The 26,488-nt window shown below is 39.7% G+C and overlaps 2 protein-coding genes across 3 annotated transcripts in view; one reads left to right on the top strand and one right to left on the bottom strand.

Moving 5' to 3' along the window:
- Nucleotides 1–2,779: 2,779 nt before the first annotated feature.
- Nucleotides 2,780–4,105, bottom strand: LOC115013879 (protein ZBED8-like). The gene has a single exon (XM_029440432.1). It carries the CDS (start codon nucleotides 4,103–4,105, stop codon nucleotides 2,780–2,782), a length of 1,326 nt encoding a protein of 441 aa, XP_029296292.1.
- A 5,942-nt stretch (nucleotides 4,106–10,047) lies between these two features.
- The window catches only part of LOC115013496 (protein unc-13 homolog B-like), a 72,962-nt gene continuing 56,521 nt past the window's right edge, over nucleotides 10,048–26,488 (top strand). For both annotated transcript variants that reach the window (XM_029439842.1, XM_029439841.1), the window contains exons 1-8: nucleotides 10,048–11,509; nucleotides 12,294–12,316; nucleotides 13,027–13,076; nucleotides 13,220–13,295; nucleotides 14,915–14,920; nucleotides 20,242–20,316; nucleotides 22,743–22,962; nucleotides 23,108–23,335. In XM_029439842.1, the coding sequence (XP_029295702.1) occupies nucleotides 10,510–11,509; nucleotides 12,294–12,316; nucleotides 13,027–13,076; nucleotides 13,220–13,295; nucleotides 14,915–14,920; nucleotides 20,242–20,316; nucleotides 22,743–22,962; nucleotides 23,108–23,335 (1,678 nt within the window). In that variant the 5' untranslated portion in view covers nucleotides 10,048–10,509. The remainder of the gene's footprint in view (nucleotides 11,510–12,293; nucleotides 12,317–13,026; nucleotides 13,077–13,219; nucleotides 13,296–14,914; nucleotides 14,921–20,241; nucleotides 20,317–22,742; nucleotides 22,963–23,107; nucleotides 23,336–26,488) is intronic.

Raw genomic sequence — 26,488 nt, 5'->3', positions numbered from 1 at the left:
GCACATTGTGTGGCTGTTTTGTGCATCCATGTAGAGGTTGTAGTGTTTGTAGTAACATGGGGAGATAGGCTTTTCTTATGCGACATTCTTTATTGGTATTATGTGGTTTCTCTTGTAAAACATCCTCTCTGTATCTATCCTGCATCACTACTGCATACAGTTGTTATTGAGAAAACGGACCAATCCTTGTTTATTATGCGTACCTGAAGGTTGGTTATTAACTTGTAACGTGATGCAAGGTATTATGGAAACATACTGTATGTTGGCTCCTAATGCTGCTCTTAGATTGATAGTCTGAATGTGATATTGGCAGAATGGTTTGTCTGGTTACAGGAGAGCATTTAAGACGCTGATCAATACGTTTATAGCCTTTGAAAAGGAACCTTGCTGAGCAGCTTTTACAAGGCCCTTGGACCAGTCAAGAAGAAAGCCATTTACCTAGAAGACTAAACTGATGAGCTCAGTCAAATCAATTGTAGTGCCTATCATTCAGAATATAAATTCACCATTCAATACTTGTCTGGCTCATAAGCCAAGCTGACTGTAATGTGTCAATGCAGGTGAGATAAACAAAAGCAGCAGTCCACTTAACACTGTCAAGGTAAACATATAGTCAATAGGTATGTTAGGAAAGAATAATATGGAAGAAAAGATTTAATCACTTTCACACAATGTAACAGCATTAACTTGGCTTGCACTTTCATAAGGTTTCCACCAAATGCAATAGATCAAGGTCACTTTGACGTCAAGAGATTAGACATGTCTAACAAATAGGGAGGAAAAAGGTCAACGGTCGTGGAAGCCAAATCAAGGACTCGCTCCAATTTTTGCTCCTCATTTTATAAATAATATTACCCCAAATTTACTGCCACATGCTTCAAATCATAATCCATTAATGCACTTGGAAGTCACAGTAAAGTAACAATAATTTCACTCTTGATTAGAGACACTCTAGATATATTTCCCACTACATTAATTTCCTATGCGATTAAATGTGAAATATGAGGTGCTGAAAGAGAACAATTTCACCTTGTGGCTACATGCAAGCATTTTGACATTTTGTCTACGTGTTTTATTATAGATGTAATTATTTTACGACTTGTGGACACAAAGCAGTGGATCAACCAAATTTGATGTCTTTTCCCCCTCTGAATGTTTCAGGGAAGCATAATAACATGCTGTATTGTAAATTGCCTCATGAAAAGTAATTGACCTTAACCACTGTTATTTTGGATTTAACCGTTCTAACCAGTTAAACATGACCATCTCCAAGTTGTCGAAACAAGTTGACGTCCCATACTTCACTCTTTCTGCTGTGACATGAATGCATGCTGCAGCATTATTCATCAGAGAGGAAGAGATAAATCTCCAAAGTAATCCTCGTCATTTGCTGGCACTGAAGCAGACACTCAGAAAATCTCCCCTTTTGGCTCGAGTATGAGTTTCTCTTTTGGTTTGTGTCCAATGTGAAATGACTGAGAACGAGAGCTAAGGAGCGTTGCCAACAAGGAGACATAAATAATAAGAATAATGTGAAGGAGAAGGAGACTCATAAGGAGGAATAAACTAAATAATATAAAGGAGCAATGTTTTGTAATGTCATGCAAATTGTAGTTTTTGATAATAAGAGCTTTGAACATGAATGGGTTGCACAAATAAACAGGACAAGCATCATATTTATAGAGGTCTTGGGGTCTTGACATGGTTAGGACACCAATGCACCTGCCCAGAGCTTCCTCCCGTCCTCTCTGCAGCTCACTAATCAGAAGGGCCGGATGGAGATGATGAGTCTTCCTAACCTGCTATCAGCCAGCTGCTCTCCACCATGCTCCCAGGGAGAAAGAAACAACCAGTGTGTAGCAGTGGTGGTGACGCTGCCAGAAAGCTAAAGCATCACCATCATTTTCGCCATGTTGAAGAAACGTCACCCTTAGAGTGCAGCATGTTGACAATCGGGGCTGTGTGGGTTTTGCTTGGTCAGATTGGTCAGTATGGTGGACATACCTCTAAATACTACAGTACCCATGAGTACCCATTTTTCTGCTCTTGCCATGCAGAAGAAACTAGAAAGGTACAAGAAGTCAGTTAGAATTAATTCTGAATTCTTTTACATTGTATTTGGAAACAACATATAACTGCCAAATTCATCCAAATTTGACCCAGAATCTCAAAGTGAACTGATTTAAACTAATGAATTAGTGTGCCATCTTTATCTTCTACAACTAGTGGCGGACGTGACACAATTTTAAGCCCAGTGAATCAGTGTTTCGTACAGAAATGTCTCTTCTTATGATTTTTTGACAGGCTTGTACCTTTTACTTTTTTTTGGCTTCGACCATAGCTCGGTTTTTTGTTTCAGTCGTTGTACAAAAATGTTCCCACCCTTTGGCAGCCACAGTTTGTGATTGTGCAACAATAGAGCTGAGTGTTTTAGCACGCCTGGCCGAGTGTTGCTTTCCATGTGACCGAAATGGTTATTTAATTATTGCATGTTTTGTTTTGCATGACTTCAGTCCATATGTTTCCACATGAGGAAAGGGTAAGCCAGTGAAAATATCACGCTAGAATACTTTTGTTGTTTTGATTTGTTAATTATGTTAGGTTTAAGCTCTGAAAATTGGAGATTAATTTTCCTGAATAAAAACATTTCATGATTTTTTCACATATTATATCCTGGGCCCATATTTTAGACAAGTCAATATAATAAACATTACAACATAATGTATTCAAAGACATAACATATATTAGCCTAATTGTAATAACAGTGGGTCTATTATATCTATTTAGTGATGTTTCTGAAATTAAGTATCATCTTGGTCAGCCGTGGGAAATGAGCAGACTGCCTCCTGCCCATGCTCTGCCTGTACAGATCCAGCCTGGAGGTGAGACTGTGGATGACTGCCTTGCACTGGACCAGGTTTATGCCATTTCCGTGCAGCTTTAGTGTGACTTCGTTCATTCTTTTTAAAAAGTCTGCAAGGTACATGATGTCGCAGCGGCTGGACATTACCTTTTCCCCGAGATCTGCATCAACCTGCATCAGGAACTCCACAATGCTGTCAAACAGCTCACAAAAACGAGCAAGGCAGTTTCCTTTTGAGAGCCAGCGGATATCAGTGTGGAGAAGAAGACGCTCAAATGTCTCATCATTTTCCTGACACAGCTGTCGGAACAGTCTATTCAGGGCATGGGCTTTTATTTTGTTTATTGCCTTGACTGCTATATTAAGTGAATCACGAAGAGCTGGACTTTTAGATTTGGCCACAAGGTTGTGGCGGTGCAAGACACAGTGGACTGCGAGGACGTGCGGGACCTGCTCCTTCAGCAGAGCGGTGAAGCCACGGTACCTGCCAAGCATGGAGGGAACACCATCAGTGGTGCATGCCAGGATGTTACTAATGGGAATTGACTTCGCCTCCAGATACGCATGAAGCGCATTAAAAATGGTCTGGCCCTTGGTGTCGGTTTCGAGATATTTAGAAAACAAAAAATCCTCAGCCATCTCCTTACTGTTGGAGGCCCTATAGCGGACATAGGCCATCAGCAGGGCGTTGTTGTCTGAGGTGGTTGTCTCATCCAACTGAATGCTGAAATAAGAGTCCCGCAGGATGACACACAGCTGCTCTTCTGTATCGGCGCCCATTTCATTAATCCTGCGTGCCACAGTGTCATTGCTGAGCGGGAGCGATTTCAGCACCTGTGTGGGATCACGCTCCATCACCGTAGAGATGACCTCTTTGATGGCAGGGAGCACCAACTTCTCTCTGATTGTGAACGGCTGTCCACATTTAACTATGAGCAGGGAGATGTTGTATGATGCCAGTAACCCACTATCACTCTGGCTGGTCTTCCTAGAGAAGAGACTGCTGATGGTCCTCCTACCATGCTTATCTTTAAGGGCCTGGAAGAAGGGAACCTTGTCTGCTTTCTCCGGGTGCATCTTGATAAGGTGCTCCTGGAGACATGAGGGTTTCAAGGCCTCATTTGAGAAAACCTTTTCGCACAATAAGCACATCGGAAGTTGTGCATTGGTGGGGGAAGGCACATATCCATAATTGAGATACTCAACAGAATACTGGCGGCATTTAATTTTACTCTGTGCCATTTCGAAGATAAGCTATGTTGTTTGCTTCTGGGAAAAAGAAAGCCGCGCAAATGTATCTTTTTACTTTTGCCCGGCCACACGTCGCGTACCTTAAGATCACATGTCACTTTTTGACATATAAAAAAAGCCTTGAAATCGATTAATCAATCATTTGCTCAGTTTTCATTCATTTTCATTTATAGTTCATGTAAAATAAATACACAACATTCATCATTATAAATATTATTTATTTTATTATTTATAATTTAGGTCGGATGCAGGCAGCCAACCTGCACAGTACAGCTGCTCCAAACGGCTAGCATTGCCGCTAATGTAACCTATCATTTTAGCGAACATTTTATGTTTTAAGGTCCTTTGATTGTATAACACTTGTTTCGTTAGCTATTCGAGTGAGTTGAAACCCAATACTTACATTTAAAAGTATATCCATTTGCCGCTACTGCTGGTTCGAGGGGCGCCATCTTTCGTCAGAAAATAACTTCTCTGGGCGCATTGACTCTCCGACATGGGACGGCCCTGTTGCGGCTGCTGTGACGTAATAGGTCTACAGCCCCTGAATTGAGACGCAGCTACTGTGTTACATATTTACAAGAGGGAACACCCCTCTTGTAAATATGTAACCAAGTCAATAACACGACGTTCATGGTGAAATTTTCACATACAAGGACTTTGCCTCGCTCTTTTTTTCAAATATTAGATTCAACAACATAGCATAGCCTACAAACGCCCCCCAAATACACATGAACGCCCCCCTTTCACAAAAATTGCTTCCAGCGCCCCCCGACGTCCTCTGAACGCCTGAGCGCTACCACACGTGTTGAGAACCCCTGACGTACATGGTTGCAGCTATTGTTTGAGCTTGTTTATCAAATAAACTGATTTTCTTACACAGCTGTTCATCTTCTGTACTGATGTTTCAACCAGGAGAGTCAGCCAATCTTGGAGGTGTCCCGACTTTCATTCGCCTAATATTATCTATGTAGAAAGTTACATCCTGAACCAAGGGCCCTCACAATCATTCCTCCAACTTCACAACTCAAGATTCTCAATCTGATACTTTGTCTGATTGATGCAGTGAAATATCTAACATATTTATCCCACATGAAAACAGTAAGAATGGCATCAACAAAAATATAAAATATTTTTATAGTGAAATAACCACTTTTTTTTCATTTTGGCAGATAATAGTGTTCATATACCGCTTTGAAAGAATCAAATTAAGAAAACAGATTTTCAAGGGCCTTGTAAGCGACAATCTTGTGTGCTTGTCTGCGACTCCTGTACTTTAGTGTAAAACTTTCTACAGTGCAGTAACTTATGTAAGTGGGGCGGAACATATCTGCCTTAATGTGGTGGCTGCTATGCCCTCAGGGTTGGGTTGATTTAAGTTTGACTGCATTACATTTTTCTATCCTACTTCCCTATTCACCTACTGTCATTCAATAGCTTTCCGATCATCTACAGTACAGCTCACCATATTTTCTTTAATGTCTTTTTCATTATTTCTAGAACTTACAGTGGCAGAAGGGGATAAAGATTGATGAATAATTACTGTTCTGAACAGACCTCTGCCATTAACACTATTGTGCTGTAACACACCAGGAGACATTATTTACGATATTAACTACTGTTTTCAAGTGCCCATAATTAACAACACATTTGGATCTAAGACATTTAGTTCAGAATCCTGACGAAAGGATGTATGAAAAGTAGATGTCAGTGTCTTGGTAATCTACAGTAAATACAGTCAATATCAAAAAGTGCAAGGGTCAGAGATATGGTTCCTCTGTGACTGACCACAGAAAGATCACATAAAACAGAAGTGCCTGGAAAATTTATTTAAAAACAATATGAGCCAAAGAAAGAAGAAGACGGCATTTTTACAAGCAATAACAACAAAATAGAGGAAAGGGGTTGTGATTTAGAGGTAAGAAGGTTATGTGAGGTATTTCTCATCAAGGACTTACTTACCTTACTTAACTTTCTTTGGATTTATGAAGTACTGGGTTTTAGCATTACACAGTGATGAGTCAATTAATCAATATGTCAATCGACACATAAAATAATTGTTTCAATAATTTTTCAACTTAAAATGCCAAACTCTCTTGTTCCAGCTTCTCATTTGAGAAGAATTGCTGCTTTTCTTTCTCTTGTGTTATAGTTAATTGAGTATCTTTAGGTGTTGGACTGTTGCAACACACAAGACACGTCAGCTTGCGTACTGTAAATAACATCGGCATTTAACTCTATTTTCTGATAGGTCAAACTACTTTTTGATTAATCGAGGATTAATATGCATATTAACTGATAGTGAAAATAATGGTTAGTTGAAGCCCTCATATGGAATAGCCTCGTTGATATTCTCCTACCATCCAGGATAGGTTTCCTATACCCTATACTGTGTACAACTAACCCATAACAAAACAGATAGTTACATACGGTATCTATTATTAAATTCTTTAGCCGGAACTTGTTTCAACTGGTCTGTAGGATTTTCAGCGTGCAATGCTCATTTTGAGAATTTGGCTAGCTGTCTTTAAGTTCAGCAAAGATCAAGGAAAGGATCTTTGTCAGTTGGCCTTTCTAAATCAAGTTGAAGCTCCAGCCAATATGGTTCTCTGCTCTGTTTATTGAGACTGAGATTTTAACTGTCTGTTCTGACATTTTCCCCATAGTAGTCTCTAATTTAGCTTTAAAAAGATACATGTCTTGTTTAATTCAATGCTCTCCGTCATTATAAGAATTTTTACACTCACTAAAAACAGAGTTTAGTTTTATACAGGTCATTTTGGTGTACTTCTTTAAACACCCTTGCTAGTTGCACTGATTCATATTCATAATCCTAATTTTATCCAATTACCTTCACCTCCAGTAATTACCCTGTACTAATATAGCCCGCGTACACTGTAACATTCATCAAGAGAAAAGGAAAAGACCGCCATGTGCTCGGAGTGTTTTCATAATAAGTGAGGTCAATTTTGAAGTTTAAAGAAAAGATAAATCACAAAGAAAAAGGTTACAAAGCAGCCTTAGAATGCATGTTTAAACAGCACTGGCTCATCTTTTTATATCCGATGTGAGAGTGTCCATTGATATACTGCTACTGGTTTTCTTTCACAGAGCAGTCTATTACAAAGTCTGTGATTTTGACTTTTACATTTGCCTTTGCCCCAATAACAGTGAACGTTTTGAGACATCACACCTGGTTCAATAGAGTGTGAAACTGATCAATACGGTTAAAGTTTATCAGTGAATACAATTAGGCCTATTGTGTAAGCGTAATAGGTCAAAATCTATCTCTGTACAAACCCACAAGACATCTGCTGTTCATTTCTCTGTAAATGATTTTCTCAACACAGATTGAGGTTGTTTCTGCTATGTGATTATCGATGTTGATGTAAGTCAGCATATGGTTTTGGAAATACTGGTGTCAAATACTTCCTCTTTGAATTCTGCCCTGACCATGTGTGTGTGTGTGTGTGTATGTATGTGTGTGTGTGTGTGTGTGTGTGCGTGTGTGTGTGTGTGTGTGTGTGTGTGTGTGTGTGTGTGTGTGTGTGTGTGTGTGAAAGACAGAAAATTGAGAGGCAATGTTCAAGAGCCTGTGTGTTGACAATCCACTATAATTAATCAAAATTGGATGAAGTCCGGCTGTAATGATTGAAAGAGATTTAGAAAGGGCAGTATCATGCACTACATCATCTGTGTCCATGCATCTTTCAAATTTGAATTAAGAAAATAATGATTTCGTTATTACATTTGATGAGATTCCTGAATGCTGAATTTCCTTCTGTTAAGCTTGAACATGCGGCACTATGATGTACTCTCTATTTCCTGTTGAATCCCAAGATGCATGCCATGGTCAGTACCTGGATATTCATTTTATTCAGCACTAACATAACAAATAATAGAACCATACATAATGCAGTTTATTCATTTGAAGTTATATCCATTCAGTAAATAGATCCTACCTAGCAATTTAACTATATTTTTGATGTTCAGCTGGGGAACATTCAGATTCAACTGATAAGGTCTGTTTGACATGGTCAGTGCATTCTGAAAGATTTAAACTGAATATTATTCCAGAATTTGGTGAGGATGATGACATGATTTAAATGTTACATTAAAAATATCGAAATTTTACATTCACTTACGCAAACCGGAAGCTCCCCGGATAAATATGGCTAAGAATGTTCATGCTATCATATTATACATAAAGTACGTCACCACTGCTTTCTAGGCAAGGAGAGGAAATGTGTTGGGGAACATAGCACTTACTAATTTTTGTGTTCTATATTTTACACAACATTCTATTTACTTTTATACTTTGAAAGTTGACATACTAGATAGGAACAGGACAGTACTGTTTCTCTGATGATGGTTTAGAGGTTTATCTACACGAAAGAAGGCCTATAATTCCTCAAATGTCTTCTTTTCTGCACTTTTCAATTGACTTGGATGTTAGTGTTCTAAATGTTTACAAGTATTTTATCTTTGTCTTCCCATTTTAGTCATGGACCACTGCCATTGAGTGGTTGGGTTGAATAAGCTTTCGCTTGATTATTGAACTATGATACTGTGACATTTTGATTGTAACTCCCACCGAAAATGTGGGAAACTAGATGAGGACTAGCTGCTTTCTTGAGAATATGTTCTCCAGGAATCGCTTCAATGGACAACATGGAGCAGGTGTTGCCCCTAAAGGAGGCACAAAGGCAAAAGTCCATTCACCCAAAAAGAGGGCTCCAAACCCCAAGGTAGCACTGGTCATCCGGGGTAAAATCCATCGTCTCTTGCAAGGGTCTGCAGACCAACATGTCCCAGATTCCCACCTCCATTATGGAGGTATTGAGGAGGAGGTTGAGGGGGAAACACAGGAGAGCAGAAAGGAGCACAGAAGCAGATATCCAAAGGTTGGCCCCAAGGCTGAAGCATATTCTCCAAAAATGTCAAACGGTAAAGGACATGGAGTAGCAGTGGGGCCACCATGTGTAGGAGAGGTGGAACTGAACAGAGAGGGATGTATAAGAATACCATGCACTTTACAGCATAAAAGCTGCAGATCCCCAGCAAATCGTAAACGAATCTCCTTTGAAGGTGAAATTCGGGCAGCTCCTGAGCAGATGCGACCTTCCCCGCCCTACAGTCCAATAGACCCTGGCATGAATGGTACTAAATTTGCAGGAGCAGCCGGAAGGGATTTTGCTTCACCCCGTATTCGGCCAAGGAGACCGTTTTCGACTGGTGACTGTTTGGACTACAACTTCAACAGAGCTCTGCCAGGCACACTGCTGGAAGAGGACGAAGATAAAGAGGAAGAGTCAAGTGCTATCATTGAGCACATTCTTAAAGAGCTGAGGGGGATCAACAAGATCCAGGAGGAAATCTCTGACCTCAGAGATTACTTGACCTCAGTTCGAGGGTCAGTTGAGGAAGTGTCATCATGTGTAGATGCTGTCTTGTTGGAGATTGAGGGCATTCGTTCTAGCAACAAGGCTGGTTCAGGGGTACACGCAGGTACCTGGTCGGGGGTAGGGTGCAAAGATGGGCCATCAACCCGCAGAAGGCCCGCTAGTGCTTATGGCAGTTTAGGGAGTGCAATGCCAAAGTCTGCTTCAAATCTTTGCCCCCAAATCTGCAATGAGCACCAGAGCATCCATGGAGAATTACTGCAGAAGTCAAGGGCAGAAGAGTGTATAGTGTCCCCACTTGCTGAATCAGAGGATCAGGAACTGGAGGAACTAGAGGATACCTCTGACCATAGCTCGGATATTCCAGTAGGTGCGATAGCAAGAAAGATCAGCTTTGGTTACTTTGATAGGCAAGATGGCCAAGACTGTGCAAGCACCAGTTCCTTGTCTTCTGGTCATAGCGAGTCAGACCTAGAGAGACCATCATCTAGTCATGGTAGGAAACAGCATAGAGCTGATGAGCGGGAGGAACGTTGGTCTAACACTGGACCACCACACAGTGCCTCTGGGGAATCTGCATGGCATAGGGAAACTGCTTACCGCAGGGATGGAAGTCGAGAAGAGCATGAGGATGAGAGCCCTATTTGCTGTGAAGGAGCTGGTAGCTGGGATCACTACAGGGGGGTAGGAGGATATGGTACATCGGGCCAGTGCTCTACAGAAGGCTCAGAACATCTCTCTCTTCATTCTGGGAAACATTACAACTCACCTGCCAGCAGTTCTAGCAGGGAAGAGTGGCAGAAACGGAGTAGAAGGTCACAAACCAAATCTGGGATTACTGTTCCAACAAATACTGACCTTGAAAAGCCCACTGTGGGATATGAATGTGCTGCTGATTTTTCCTACCCTCAAAGTTCTGGTTACCATTCAGTTGATGGCCATGATGGAGAAGCAGAGGAATTTGACTATGGGCAATCAAATGAACTGAGCTATATGACAGATTGTAATGTGGATAGTTATCAGGAAACTTATTCAGCCTACGAAGACTCTTCAGTAGTGAGATGGACTCAGGCATCCTTATGTACCACTGTAGCTGATGTGGATAGGGCATTCGTCCAAGATACTGGAGCCACCAACCAAAGCTTAGAAAACCGGCTCCCTCACTCTGGCAGTGCAGATGTCCAAGCTGGTGGTTTCAATGTCAAGCGCATAGGCCGAGCTGTACTTGATTTCAGCTCTGCCTTGCGGGGAGCATTGCGCAAAGTTGAAGTACCTGGAGCCCAGAATCCTGGAGAGGAAGCAGACGTTGAAATACCAATGCCATCTGACCTGCCTACAGCCGAACTGTCTTCAAAACCTCTATGCTATGAAACACAATTTGAACAAACATGTAATGAAACCCTGAAAGGTGAAGTGGCTTATAATAGTATTGCTGTTGGGGAATTGAGCAAATACAACACTCTAGACAAGTCAGATCGTTTATCTGTGGAGCCTATGCTTGAAGAAGCCAACAACAGCCTTACATTGGAGTATAGAGACACCTGCCAACACCCTCCTTGTTTGGAAAAGATCCCCCCATTCCCAGAAGAAGTTTCAGTCTGCCCTGACCCATTTTCCAGTAGCACTTCAGTATTGCCTCCACCTTATGGCCTTACAGAACAACCTGCAGAAGGTCCTGCAGATCTGACCGTTAAAACCCAGCTTTCGCAATGCACCACTGCAGAATCCCTTTCGGCTGATGAACTTGCAGCACTGGGGGAGCAGGGAGAAACTGAAGTACCACTGCCACAGCATCTGGCAACAGACACTGTGCCCTCAGAAGGCAAAGTAAAAGGAAATGCAGCAGAGCCACCCTTAGAGATAAGCCAGATGGATGAACGCAGGCTAAAGTGCCTGAGGACCTTCCAGCAGATTATGCGGGAGAAGAGGGAGACCCGACGCAACCTCACCAGTATGACTATGTCCACCTTCTCTCAGGATGACGACGAACCAGGTAGTCATTGCTGCATAGAAAGTTGGAATCATCTTTTATTTTTCATCACTTGCATTTTGTCTTTTTTTATTTCAGTAAATGAGTTATCTATTTGTTTTGAGTCACACGTGTAGCGATAGGTAACGGTACATCTTGAATTGTTTTTGGTGAGTTATTCCCACTTTTCATGCTTTTTATTTGCTCAAAAGTTCCATTTCCACCCCACCTTTTTGATATCAGGGACTCTAACTGTTGTCAACACTCTTTCATCTGTAGCTCTTTGGTCTGTGTGTACATTGATAAAAGAATAACCGTCAGTATCCTCTTTCGGTAATATGTTCACCCAGCGGTTATCAATAAACTCCCACACTGAAAAGTCCCTTAGATATTTACTGCCCCAAACAGTCTCTGCTGATACTATAATTTTTTTCCCGCCTTGAAAGTAATGTATCACCTGCCACTCACAAGTCCCTTATTCTTCTCTGAGGCTCCAACAGTAGCCATTTGCTGAATTAGAAAACATCAATTATCTCCTTGGAATGAGAGCCTGACATTAAGGACGAAGGAGAATGGAAATATTAAGAGTAATTTTCATGATAAATTATACATGTTAATGAAACATTTATGACCTCAGATCCCTTCTATCTGAAAACTCAGTGGCACAGCTGCTTTTAACATTACCGAAGCATTTATAACATAATAAATAATACAGGGTGTCTTTTTATTTCAGCATATGATGATTCAAACTATTCCACGACTGTTTTTCTTTTCTGTCTGATCTTTTTTTTCTTATGCTGTTTTACAGATGGAAGTCAAGATGGAGATCAGGTTACCTCTTTTGTGGTTTCTCTCTTATTAACATTATTAACACAACATCCTAAAGGAAGTTGTTCTTTCTGTTCAATTTTCTTTATATTTTGGACATTTTCTCAATGTTTCTCTTAATTTAATCATTTTTTTATAGTGTTTATATTGCCTTCTATCAGTTTCTGGTAAATGCTCACTTAATCCTGAAAATACCGTGTTTCAATTCATAGCTAATGAAATAGCTTTAGGTTTTACGAGATGTCAGACTCAATATTTATGTCCTATTAAGAACATTTCTTGTTCCTGTCATAAATATAGAAATGCCATGAAGCAATAGGTCAGTATTGATTAGGACACAATGTTGATGAAAAATAATATTGATGTCACTGTGGTATTTTCTTTACTGGCTGTCAGACCAAAAAAAACATGCCAAAGTCAATATTCAATGTGCGTTTACTGGGAACGTTTGTGGTTCGGTAGGTGTTTACTTTACCAGGTGAAACCAAATGTATGATGTTTATGTATGTATAGGGGAAATATGATTGATTGAAGGCGCTTTTTGGCATGTAATGCTGAAACTCAACCAACCCAGTTCAGTCCCAGTGCTTCTCTCCTGTTTTTTCTTCTTCTCACTTCTCTTGTGCTTATGCATGCTCCAGTGTCATGAAATCATGAATCCAATAAAGGTTGTTCAAATGGATAAATCCGTGACCTTTGACATTCTATTTCAGATCCGAGATCAAGATGCTGACCCGAGCAAGCACCCATGGGCCAAGCCAGGGTCAGTAAACAACTTTTGGTGTGACTGTGTGTCTGAACGAGATAATTTGATTTCTTGATGCAGTGTTTGCACCAGGATTTTCTTTATTTAAATGTTGATCAGTGCATTTTAGTATTTGTTTGTGTGTGTTTGTGTGTGTACAGGGGAAACACACCGTTTGGCATTGACAGCATGCCAGACCTCCGCAAGAGGAGGCCCATTCCCCTTGTTAGTGAACTGGTGAGTACACATCACACAATATCTCATGACATATACATTTTGATCTTCTCAGAACCTTTAACACATTAAACTTAATATGGTCACACTAAGGTCTTTGTTGGTAATTGAACAAGTGGGCAAATACCAACTACTTTAAAACATTTGTCAATACTGACTGAGATGAGAAAAAAATAAGTACAAGCTAGGACTGAAGCAAGAATGTTGTCACCTTAACCCCAAAATAAATCTATAAAAACAATTATATATTGAGGATCATTTTAGGATTATATTTAAAAGTTTTATCTGATGTAATAACAGGTTGTACATTTATATATGAAGATAGAGTCATGTGACACTGGTATACAGAATTAATGACTTCCACAATCAAGTCTTCTAAACATGAGATTTGTTTAATTTTTGAGCATAACTACAATTATTTTTAAGTCACTAATTACTGACACAGTCAAGAAAGTATTGTGTATGTAATATACTTATACTGAAAATCAAAAAAATATGACAGCATTAAGTAATTTTATTACTATCTATCTATGGTTTATATTGAAAAGTCAGTGGGTTAACCTGACAAACTTGCCACTGTGGGTGTAGATGTTCTCCATACTCTTCCTTTTGAGAAATAACAAGTTTGTCACCCAACACCAGTCAGGTTCACAATGCTGTCTAGCATCACATGACTTCAGTGTATAATATATCTACAGTTTACCTCGTTAGTTGGTAACATCTTGTACAATTATTAACAATGTGCAACAAATTCACAAATTTGATTTCCCAAAACTGATTAAATACTGACATTTGACCTCTAAGCAGATTTGATGGAGTGAGGTTTTTTAATTTTGTCTGGTTGTGCCGTAACCAAAATCTACTTCCAGGTTGAGCATGTTGTGAGTGGATGTCTGAAGCATTGGTTGTTTAATCTCAAAAAGCCTTAATGTCCACCTCTTGTTGAATATTTCCCACTAACTTAGAAAGTTGTATAATATCACATTAAGCTGCCTATCATTAGAAAATGGCACCTATTTTCTTTGTCTTTTTTCTTCACCACCTCCAAGATCCTCCATGTGCATGGAGATGTAGAGAATACACTGATGCTCAATCACCAAACTAATCATAAATGTATTAACTTGATTTTATTTTGCATTTTGTTTCATATACTAGTAACAAAATGTACATGTGTTGGTTCCTTATGCTGCAGGATTGCTTGTGTGTATCCTGTTAGTTTTTGTTTCTCTTTGCAACTGCTGTGCACCAGATGCTTGGTCACCTTTGGTTGTTGTTTTCAGCTTTAATTGCCTGTTGACTTGTGCTTCAGCATTGGAAGTAGCAGAGAAAGGTCATGTTAACAAGATGGCTGGGTGACCCCAGAGTTTGACATATTACAATCAGCTGATTTGATCCTTCAGGAATGATTGCTTGCAGGCTACAAACAGGATAAATGTAAAAAGGAGCATTTGTGCATTGGAGCCCGCTGTGTAATCATTTGTTTGCAAACGCTGAATAGCTGTATTCAAGTTGGACGCTGCTGCTCCTCTCAGAGAGGAACCTTTTTGTTTGTCTCTAACCTTTTCTTTCTTCGTGTTCTCTTTCCTTGCACACGTTGCCTCCCTCCCTCCACTGGCCCTCAGGCTATGGTGAGTAAAAGAGAAGAGAGATTTCAGCTGCTGTGCTTTACCATTTGTTTGATGGGCTTTGTTGCAAACTCTCTAATGGTCCTAATTGTGCAAAGTATTTCAATTTTGCTCTGTGTGAAATTTCTAATGTGTGTTTGTATGAGCATGAACACATATGCACGAACACACTCTCATAGAAATATCAGCCAATGTTCACCCATATTTCAAAACGTTCTGAGAAACACAAGAAAAATCAATTCCTTCTTGTGAATGCTTTCAGCTTTCCCTCAGCCAATTGATGCTCAGAGAGGCTTTCTCTCTGATTGGTGTTTTAGCCTTTAATTTTGTATTGCTGTGATTCAGCATGTCAATAGCTCCACTTTTTTAAAATAACACACCTGCCTCTCTAAACAAACAAGTGCGGAAAGATGTTATGGTAAATTATGTCTTTCTACCTTTAGTCTCACATTTACTTTGAAGTACTTAAGGGAGGCTTAGTACTTCCACTTCCATCTGAGTGGTTAGAGCTGTGAATATTCAGTCACTGAGATCTAAAAAACTTGACTCATCTGATTAAAGAAACTTGTCCCCTTTGATTTGACTTGGGTCCACCAGAGTAAAGGTCACACTCTCAGCAGGAGTCTGAGGGACAAAGCACCCTTGAGGTTTGAAAAGATATAAAGGCTCAAGGACAATCAAGTTCAACGTTGTTAAGTTTAAAATATATTCTTACACAGATTATTAAGAAAAAGAAAAACAGACAGGAGAAGCATGAACAAACACGAAGCTAGAGAAGAAATGGCAAAAAATACCATTAAACTCTCAGCATAGTAGAAGAATATTACAAACAACAACAACATCTACAAAATAACATGAAAAGCTAAGTGTGGCCATGACAGAGTGCTTACTTCTATTTTCCACATGTTGGTATGGTTACACACCATAGTTTGGTCGGCACCTTTGTGGCCAACGTTTGAATTTAAAACAGTGATTACATTTTCTCCTACTTCTGCAAATATGGGTATTAAAATGTATTGTCACTTCAAATTATTTAAGCTACCCTAATTTAAAACTCAACCGAGCACAGCACTCAGTCCATGCTATATGACCACATACAACACGGTTTTGTTTTCCAACATCGATGCAGGACAACACCTCAGCAAGCAGCTCATTTATTTAGACCCCTGCTGTACGGCTACTGTACCCTGGCTTCTTCTCTTGTCAGGCAACGTGATCTAATCCCTACTCGTCATGCTGCTTAACGTGACTGAGCGACGTAGCTTCACAGACATAACGTTGCGGTTAGGTCCAGGCAACAAAACTTCTTGGTAAGGTTTAGAAAAGATCATGGTTTAGGTTAAAACAAACTACGGACGTAACGTTAAGTGAGTCAATGGCGTAGCGTCATATAACATAACGTCACCTTATGCATCGCGGATATCACGGATGGGTTTACATTGGAGTTACATGAAAACCTGGTGCGTCTTACACAAAAAGCAAAGGGTGCCTTGTGCGTCGGTATCTAGACACCCAATACTGTCGATATTTCACGCCCTGAAAGTGAGTCAGGGCTGTGTCAGACTGTGTGATGGCATGTCCTCTGCTTTGGTCTTGTAGCTGTCAGATGAGGAGAAGCTCACTGTTGAAGGATCTAAACATTCTGGAGCTCTAAAAGTGTCAGCATTGTAAAAATTATTCCTGGTGAGCCATAGAGAGATGAAGCACTTCACTAAGCTACAGTCTGTAATACGTTTCATAACCTGTGTTGTCCTGTTAAAATGCTGCACTGGTGATAAAAAACAAAAGAAAACTGACACCTTTTACCTTTCCACGATTCCACAAACCACTCACTCCAAATCTAAAGGACTAGGGTAAAAGCTGGGGTTCGGGATGTATAGAGCCGTTCTGCAGCATCATCTGGATGTTTATTAATAGAGCCACAGTGCCTTCTTTTCACCTACCAGCAATGTCACTGGTAGGATATAAATGTTGGTGGTTTAAAGCTAGGGTGTGTAAGATTGGAGAGCAAAAGTAAACTATATTTTTAAAATGATCCAGCCTAATGTTGCCAACTCTTTTCCAATGAATGTAGCTAGCAGCACTAGCTCCAAAAGTCCCTAAATCTAGAGAAAATGTTGCCAAATGTGCAACACTGCCAGCCTGTCTCCTCAGGCGTCCCTCCAAAGCCACTCCCCTAAAATTATCATTACGAACATAAACAACGAACATGGCTGTCGTTAGTACTTACTGCTGTCAAGCTAGATCGCTTGTGGAAGACTACGGTGATGGCAATGAGTGCACAGTGTGTGCAGGCAGGCAGACCATGAGGTAGACAGACAGGTAGTTTGACAGGCAGGTTGGCTTATTACAGTCCTGCAACAGCCACAGATACCGGGTTTTTCCCTTATTTTATTTGTCAGAGCATTCGATTTATTATCAGGATGGAAAGAGTATTTCAACAAATATACCAAAAATAAAAAATGTAAAAACTACCCACCCGATTTTTAATACTCTCCAGTTCCACTACTCCACAGTTGCCTTGAACAACCCATAAAAGTAGCTAGAGCAGCAAAAAGACCCCTCACCAGGTTCCTTTGGCCTCTTGTGTTTGCTGAAATGTATAACCAAACTGGAGGTACTGCTTCCACAAATTGATTCCAGTTCCATCAGCAGAGTTATGCTCCAACCAAGGTGCTTGTCGAATGGTTGAACAGCATCTGAAACCCCCTCCTCCCACACCTTCCGATTTTTAAATTGGGGGGGGGGACATTTGACAACTTCTGTAACTTTCCATAATCCAACATTCACACCCACTTCATGCTGTGATTGGTCAGGTGTGCGGAGAGAAAGGATCCAGGGTTTGAACTTCTCCCTCATGCACTCTTTTTTTATTCTTTGCACAACTTCTTCCAGGAAAGACACTAGAAAAGTGTACACTTGTGTGCCTATATTTAAACTCACTAAATTCCTCATTTTTCACCCCTTTCTATGATTTCAAAGATCATAATGGTAACAAGTCTTGTAATACATAACATTTAACTAAATACGCCAACTATCAACTCAATGCACTTCATTAAAATGCAGTTTCTTAAAGTGAAGAGATGTGTTGTGTAAAAATGTAATGTAATGTGTAGTGAGCTGATGAATCACTGAGTGCTGTAGCAAATAAATGGCAGTAATCAGTTTAACATAATGATAACAGACAGCATGCGTCGGTGAGATGTTGTGAGGTGAGCCAATTAGGGTTAAAAAAAAAAGCTAGGCTTCTATTTCAGGGACATTTCTCTGGTGTATCACAGCTTTAAAGTGCTGCTGTAGAATGAAAAATGCATTTGAACTTCAGTATTTAGTTTACGCTGGAGATGATGAGAAGCTGTCCAGATCTTGTCCAAACCATCCTGCTACAGCACATTGGTATTCCTCTCCACATCCACAGATCCACAGATATTATACGAAATACTAAAGTGCACAATACAAAATATATTATTAAATCTGTTAAAGGAAAACTGTAATGGTTTCAGAGTGCAATTCACTTCTACCCGGCTGTCATAAATATAGACAGCGGTAACGTTACACATGCATTTGTTTTGAATTGTTATGATTACATTACTTCAATGTCATCAAAATCTAGCGAGTCGACAACATTGTTAACACAGCCAAACATCAAGCAAATGACAGAACACAAGACAGCTATTATTACTAACCCAGTACCGTTTCCCGCTCACCTTGCTCTGTTCAGGCACGACAACAGTGCCACTCCCCGTTAACATTCCCTCAGCTACACGCTTGTAAACCTCTTCCCAGCGGTCCAAAGCTCCTGTGCTTGCGGTGTAAACACCAACACTCCCCTGGTGCTCCAAGCTCTCATTCCTGGAAGCACAGCCAACTGAGCTAACAGCTAACTAGCCGATAGCCCGGGATAGCAGCAGTTCGCGGTTAGCGTTACTTTAGCAACAAGTAAAGCTTTCTGCCCATCAGAAAACTCCCAGAGAGTCGAGTGAGGACTTCAGAGGCAAAACCAGAAAGCATTTTCTCCATAAAATATGATCAAGTGCCACCCAAATCAACTTAGTGCCGTAAAGCTTTATGCATTTCTCCAGGGAGATTGTACGACCCACTCGTCAAAATTACAGAGTGCAAGAAGAGCGTAGAGTGGGACTGAGAGAGACACCATTCTCCCTATAATAAGTTGGTGTAGCATCAAAATTATTTCGAAGATGTCATTTTAAGTTCAAATAGTTACATAATGTTTTATAGAATAGTTTGACATTTAGGGGATAGGCTATTTACTTTGTTGCAGATAGTTGAGAAAAGTCATTAGTCCGTTAGATATAAGGTACAACAAGCAGGCCACAAACTTAGCTTAGCACAAAGACAAACAGGGGAACAAGTAGCTTGGCTCTGTCTGTAGGTATTGAATGCTACACAGCAGCTCCTCTAAATCCCATAAACTATTTCTTGGCTCTTACCAGTTGCCAGGCAACCAGCTGCAACTTCAGGAAAATACTGGTCCCTGCCAAGAAACAGTGAAAGACGCATAACTGCCCGTAAAATAGAGAATCGTTGGTTTTACACTTTGTAAGGATTTAAAAAAACAAGATATTACAAGTCATTTAGAGATCTTTAGAGGTACCTTGAGACCAAATTTGTTATGTTTAGACACTGTCCAGGCTAGCTGTTTTATGTTTCCCTCTGTTGCCACTCTTTGTGCTAAGCTAAGATATATGCGAGTGGTATCAATCTTCTCATGTAACTCTCGGCAAGAAAGGGCATATTTCCCAAAATGTCGAACTATTCCGTTATTGCTTAATATATCTCTTCGGTTTTGATCAACTTAATATTCAATATTAAAGTGTTTATGAGTCTATAAAGTCTAGTGAAATAGTGTCTGTAGTTCAGCCAAAAAGACTTAAGAGACAAAAATCAATGAAGACAAATACACAAACATAGTATTACAAACACGTGTGAATGTTTGTCCTCACGCAGGGAATAAGGAGTGTGTTCAAAGAGACAACGTGTGTGTGTGTGTGTGTGTGTGTGTGTGTGTGTGTGTGTGTGTGTGTGTGTGTGTGTGTGTGTGTGTGTGTGTGTGTGTGTGTGTGTGTGTGTGTGTGTGTGTGTGTGTGTGTGTGTGTGTGTGTGTGTGCATGCGCGTTTTGTTTTTGCAAGTTTTAAGGACTTTCAAAGTTAAAAGAGCCAAACATCACACAGAATGGATTTTCTGAATTGTGTGACTGAAAGTTGTATCTGTCTTTTTCTTTTCTCTTTTGCCTTGTTTGATTTTCTCTGTGGCTGTTTATCACTGATGCTTTCTCTTTTTTACACTTTTCTCTTGCTTCTAGTCTATGATACAGTCCAGGAAAGCTGGACTCGCCCACACACTGGCCACACGGACGTCCTTGAAAGACGAAGAGCTTGTGAGTGGCCAAATTCATATCTCACACACACACACACACACACACACACACACACACACACACACACACACACACACACACACACACACACACACACACACACACACACATACAGGACATACTGAAGCTATGCTTTTATAGTTCTCTACAAGTAGACCTGCTGCCACATCAATACCAGCTATTGGGGATCCACACAAACCGTAACTTATATTTGCAGACACGCCCACATACTTTTCTCGCCAACTCTACTTCTGCTGTCGTTATGCTGTAGCCATATTTTTAATCAAGTCAAGGGCAGCAAGGCTTCGTGTTTATTATTGTTTTTGTTTTTTGCGCTTTTCCTATTGAACTGTCAAGTCATGATGGGAATCACACTTTATTTGGTGAGACATGAATTATTTACTGAATCACTGAATGCAGCAGTGGAGAACAAAGTAATTCCCAAATTTAAAAAGACTATAATCTGCACAGTTTAATTACACTAAAAGTCCTGATAATAATACGTTAAAAACAATCAGAGCATCTTCTTTTGAAACATGTAGAGTTTACCAGAGTCCTGTATTTGTAGTTTATTTATTTAAATGCAGTTCAAACAAATGCAATACTTGGGCTCTGCAGAAAAGTAGCAGAGTCCATTGCTATCTTTACAGATTATACATGTAGATTATCACATGCATATCATAGAGTTACACAGGTACAGGTCAGTGTAATGTTAAAACAACAACCCCTGCAATTAATACTTCCTCTTTGAAGTTTCTGTCTATGAGGTTCTAGGTATAGCTGTTTCTTTGTGTGGACTAGTTTGTGGCGTGGATTACATTATATTGAAGATGTTTTTAATATTATTTCCACCTTATTTGCATACAGTGCATATAAATGAACATTTTATGAACAGAAAAATAAAGCTGTCAGATTTGTCAAAGCTCCCAGGGGCCCCTGAAGGCCAAGGATTCATTGTGAGCCAATTCTTTTGTGGTAAATTGAAGTACAATTCATATATTCATACAATATAGAGCCTTCTATCATGCTGCTCTTTCACTATAAAGCTCAGTTTATATTGCATTATATATCACAGTGTTTCCCACAGGATGGGACTGTGTTGGGGGGGCATGACCACATCCCTCACAAGGCTCTCAGGTTAACCTGGTCTTGGTTTTTATTATAAGATCTTTATATTTGATTGTCTTACAATGTACAAGTATATACTGTATTTATGGTCATTTAGATTTTGCAATTTACTTCTCAACAGTGAAAAGATACACAAACATGTGCACAGAAATATATAGAAATATACCAAGAACCTGCATATGTGACCTTACCATATTTACAGATGGGTTAACAGGACATTATTAACATATGCATAATGTTAGCTGTTCCATAATTAGATTATACTGACAGATGGAAGTAGCATATGTACAGAAATGCACCACAGTTTGTTCTGGCTCATGAACACAGACAGATTCTCTTGACAACCTGTGAAAAAAGTTTTAGCCATCTATTCATCCATATGTTTTCAATTATAATACTGCTGGAAATAACAATAATATATAGCCGTAGTGGAAATCTCATCATCTAAAAAGGATTTTTTTAAAGCTACAGGATGCTTTAAAGGGACAAGAAAGTAAATCAGAGGTAATAAAATCAGTTAAAAGCACAGGACAGAAAAATTCAATCAAAATGCTCAAAGATTTGAAACAACACAGGTTAGATCAATAAAACTCAAAGCAGTTAGAAGAAGAATGAGTGAAACGAGAGGCAGATATGACAGCAATATAACACACAAAAGATTTGTGTTCCTGCTATTGATACCACTATATTGCAATTTGTACTATAATAATAAGAGAAATACTAATAAGCATCATAATAACGACTTGTATACAAATTCTGTTTTTACCAAATAAAGCTGGGCTTCTATTCAAGGTGTCTTCTCATCCTGTGGAGATGTGTTCACCTCCTCCCACTCTCCTCCTACACTGGACAACAGCAGAATTTAATTCATCAATAAAAAAGCCAAGAATTATAAAAACACAGATTAGCACTGTTTCACATTTCAATATAATTGTACCACCTTTAAATTACCCTTTTTACACCAAATCAGCATGTGCAGGAAGAACATTAGTGTAGCTTATGTACTTACTAATTCATTTCCTTTCCATTCTTGTTTTCTCATTTTTGTTTTTGCTCTACAAATTGCTTGTGTTACCTCTCCTGTCTTCTATACTTCCCTGTCACCTTGTTGTCCTTCGTCTTGTCTTGTTGTCTTCTTGTAACCACTGATCTCTCACCTTTTCACACTTTATCCCACACCTTCCTTTATCACCCTCCACATTTTTTCTCTCTGCATTTTTTCTCTTATCCTGCTACTTTTCTTACACCATCTACTTCCGTCCCACCCCTCCTACATCCAACCATCTTTAATCCAACAGAAAAACCATGTGTACAAGAAGACCCTGCAGTCTCTGATCTACCCCATCTCTTGCACCACGCCACACAATTTTGAGGTCTGGACGGCCACTACGCCCACCTACTGCTACGAGTGCGAGGGTCTGCTGTGGGGCATTGCCCGGCAGGGTATGCGCTGTGCGGAGTGCGGGGTCAAAGTGCACGAGAAGTGCCAAGAGCTGCTGAACGCCGACTGCCTGCAGAGTAAGTAAAGTTATTAAACTAGCAACATACAGTAATGGATCCTTGAAAATATTGAAAGTTTGTCAATTTGTGGTAAAACAAATTTGAAAATTGGAATTCATCATCCACCCTTTTCCTCCATTTCTTTCTACTTTGTCTCCTTCAGGGGCGGCCGAGAAGAGCTCCAAGACCGGGGCGGAGGACCGGACGCAGCACATCATCATGGCTATGAAGGACAGGATGAAGATTCGTGAGAGGAACAAGCCGGAGATCTTTGACGAGATCCAGAAGGTGTTCAACATCACCAAGACAATCCACGTCCAGCACATGAAGAGCATCAAGCAGAGCGTCCTGGACGGCACCTCCAAATGGTCGGCCAAGATCTCCATCAACAGTAAGTCCAGTGAATTATTTACTTCGAAATGGAAAACATACGCCATGGGGGAAATGTACCGTCAATATGTTTTGTATGAGAAAAAAGTACTGCAGTAGTATTCATACCAACCTTTAGTTCTTTTTCTCTCTCTCACAACACAAAGCAGCACAAAACTTACCTTTTAGAAACCTTCAAAGAAAGGTTAAACCCTGACATTTTCATTTCTAATAAATGTCTTAATAGACAAAGACTACCTTGACACTAATTCAGACGTCATCATTAAAGTGTGACAATAAGTGCAAAAACACCACATTTATAAACACTGACTGGCCAACATGACGTCTAGTGAGAGACAAGAACGCTTATTCAACCTGTGTTTGCTTTTACTTCTTGTTTCTTCATTAAAGGTAACAATAACTGCTCGATCTTAACATGCTTGTAGCATCAGCACACCGTGTGTGTGTGTGCACACTTGTACAGTGCGTATGGCACTCATCTCTCTGTGTGAAGCCAATCTGCAGAATGAACTGAAGGTCACACAGCCTTTTATTCTTACCGTTGGCTCCAGCTACTTTGCTGAGTCTGCTGAATCTTTTTTGTATACAGTAAAATGTCCAATAAGTAGAACTGATCAAGTTCTTGTTAAATGCTTGTAAACACCGGATAAATTATTAGAGACGTTTTCTTCTAAATGTTTTAGAAAACTGATATTTAATCAGAGGTCAGAAGCTGAGACATTGAATAAGCAGAAATACATTTTTCAGGCACATTTTAAAAAGTGACAGTAGTGGAAATTTGGAAAAGGTGTAGCTGGATGGTAAATCTCATTAAAACTTTAAGCCTCTGTGCTGTCAAGAAACCTGAAGAACACAGCACAGTTGAAATCGAAGGCTGTGAAAACCTGCAGCTGTGAGAATGTGGAGCGGAGCGTGTCAGGTATCCCCACATAGATACCTAAAAAAAGAAACTATCCCACATTTATGAACAGTTCATTCTTTTATCTGACAGTCTGCTCTGAACTGTGGATGAAGTTGAACTGTTTATCTGCAAGCTTCACTGGTTTGAACAGAAATGTGTCCCCACCTTCCCTTCTCCTCCCTCTGTTACCAGAGCAACCAGACACATCACACCATATAGTGGCGGCAGTGTTGCCATGGCAGCCATCACATCTTGTCATTTAAGAGGAGATGCGGGGACACGCTTTCATGGTCATGTGCTCGTCGCTGTCACTCCCTTTTCTTCTGATCACATACTCACAGATTCTACAAATTTAATTTTTGATGTACAATTAAAATAATTCTAAAATGTGTCAGAACGTCAACAACGTTTTTATAATGAAGTTTTAGTCAAGAGTGTTAGTGAAGTTGTCTCTCCTCCGACGTGGCTGCTTGTAACCCCTTTGAAAGGAAATTATGAATGAGTTCAAACCCTGATATTGTTTGTATATTTGTCAAAAATATTGTGTCCCCTCGAACATAGTGGAGAAAAGACAAACATTCTTTTAAAGGCGTCTATAAATCATTCAAGTTGTTTTTGTGTTGAATTCTCTCAGTTTTTGCTTTGAGTTGTTTTTTGTTTGTTTGCATAATTCAATCACGTCCCCTATCTGAAATACATTCCAACATACTTTCAACTCAAACTTAGTTTAGTATTTGAAAGCCAAGTGGTGGTGGACTGACAAGAGATGTTCTACAGAGAGCTCTTTGAAGGATTTCATTAGGGCATATCTGAACCAATTAATATTTAAAACTCCCTTTAGCACAGATCAAATGCATCAGTCACCGACACTGAATCGACTGATGTTGAAGGTCCCATATTGTAAAAAGTGAGATGTCCATGTTTTTTTGGGGTTTTTTTTCAAGCAGCTCTAGGTGCTATATCAATTCTGTGAAATGATCAAAACGTTCAATCGACGGAGAAATGCACACAGCCCGTTTTCAGAAACTATGCCTTTAAACGAGCCGTCAGGACTTCCATAAGTTTGTGAAGTCACAACTTTACATATATAGGTAGAAAGTGCCTCTAGCACAGTTATTCCCCAGCTGCAATGATGGAGGAGCGATGCCAACAGGACAGATACTAAAGACCTGGAAACACCAACATGTCACAGCAGACAGACACTAGAGCTTTTCAGACCGACGCTGAATACAGGTTATCAGACAGAAGGTATGAGAAAAATAATGTGGTTTTTTTAACATTAAGCATGTAAACATGTTATAGTAGAAACCCAAAATACAAGTATGAACCTGAAGAATTAGCATAATATGTGTCCTTAAGAATTAGCCTGTACAAGAAATCAAAAAGCTAAAACAATGGCTGTTGTTTCCAAAGTACAAAAAGATGTAGTTCTGCGTTTCAGATTATGGCTTTCACCTGAATGTATGAGCAGAAAAAGGCAAGTACATAAGTCTGTATGTACAAATATGAGAAATCATATGTTCTCTTTAGTATGTGTCGGATATAAACCATAGCTAACCGATCCACATGAAATACATTGTTTCATAAACTGTAGTGTCTCAGTTTCAAAGTGCTGCTGACTTCGAGCAGTCCCTGATGACCTCCTGTTACTTTACATAAAAATGATCCTTCAGAGATTTAAAAAGAATTGTTGGTATTAAATCAAGAAATGGTATTGTCAGTGGAAAAAGTCAGGTATCGTTTGTAAACTTTGTTTTTTGTGTGGATTAAGCAAACAAGACACAACATGTTATTTAGATGAGCATAGCAGATGAGTAAACTCCCTCTTGCACTTCCTGGTTTAAATCAGTAACCTCATGTTCCTCTTGAGCACAATACACTCCGCTGGTGTCTAGTGCATATATCAAAACACCTGCAGCCCTTGTTTACTGAGCAAACACATATTGACAAAAAATAAAAATCCTGTTGTCTTTCCATCTTAAAGAAATGTCTCCAGACATTGACAAAAGCTTCGAATCCCCGTCGATTAAAACAGTTCTCTGCAACTTACAGTAGAAGCCAGACAGACGGTGTTTGAGGCAAACACATTTGTTATGTTGATGTTGTTTGAGTCAAAGTGTCACATAAACGGCATCTTAATGAATTTATTACTTTGTTGTTGTCATGACAGAGATGAACAGGAACAATATGCTAAATACAAAGTGCAAAAATTATATTTATAAATATGCAAATATGCATGTCGGCTTTTAGAAT

Source organism: Cottoperca gobio, chromosome 9, assembly GCF_900634415.1.
Source record: "Cottoperca gobio chromosome 9, fCotGob3.1, whole genome shotgun sequence".
Lineage (NCBI taxonomy): Eukaryota > Metazoa > Chordata > Actinopteri > Perciformes > Bovichtidae > Cottoperca > Cottoperca gobio.
The sequence above is the reverse complement of the archived record's forward strand: the minus strand, read 5'-3'. Positions and strand labels throughout refer to the sequence as shown.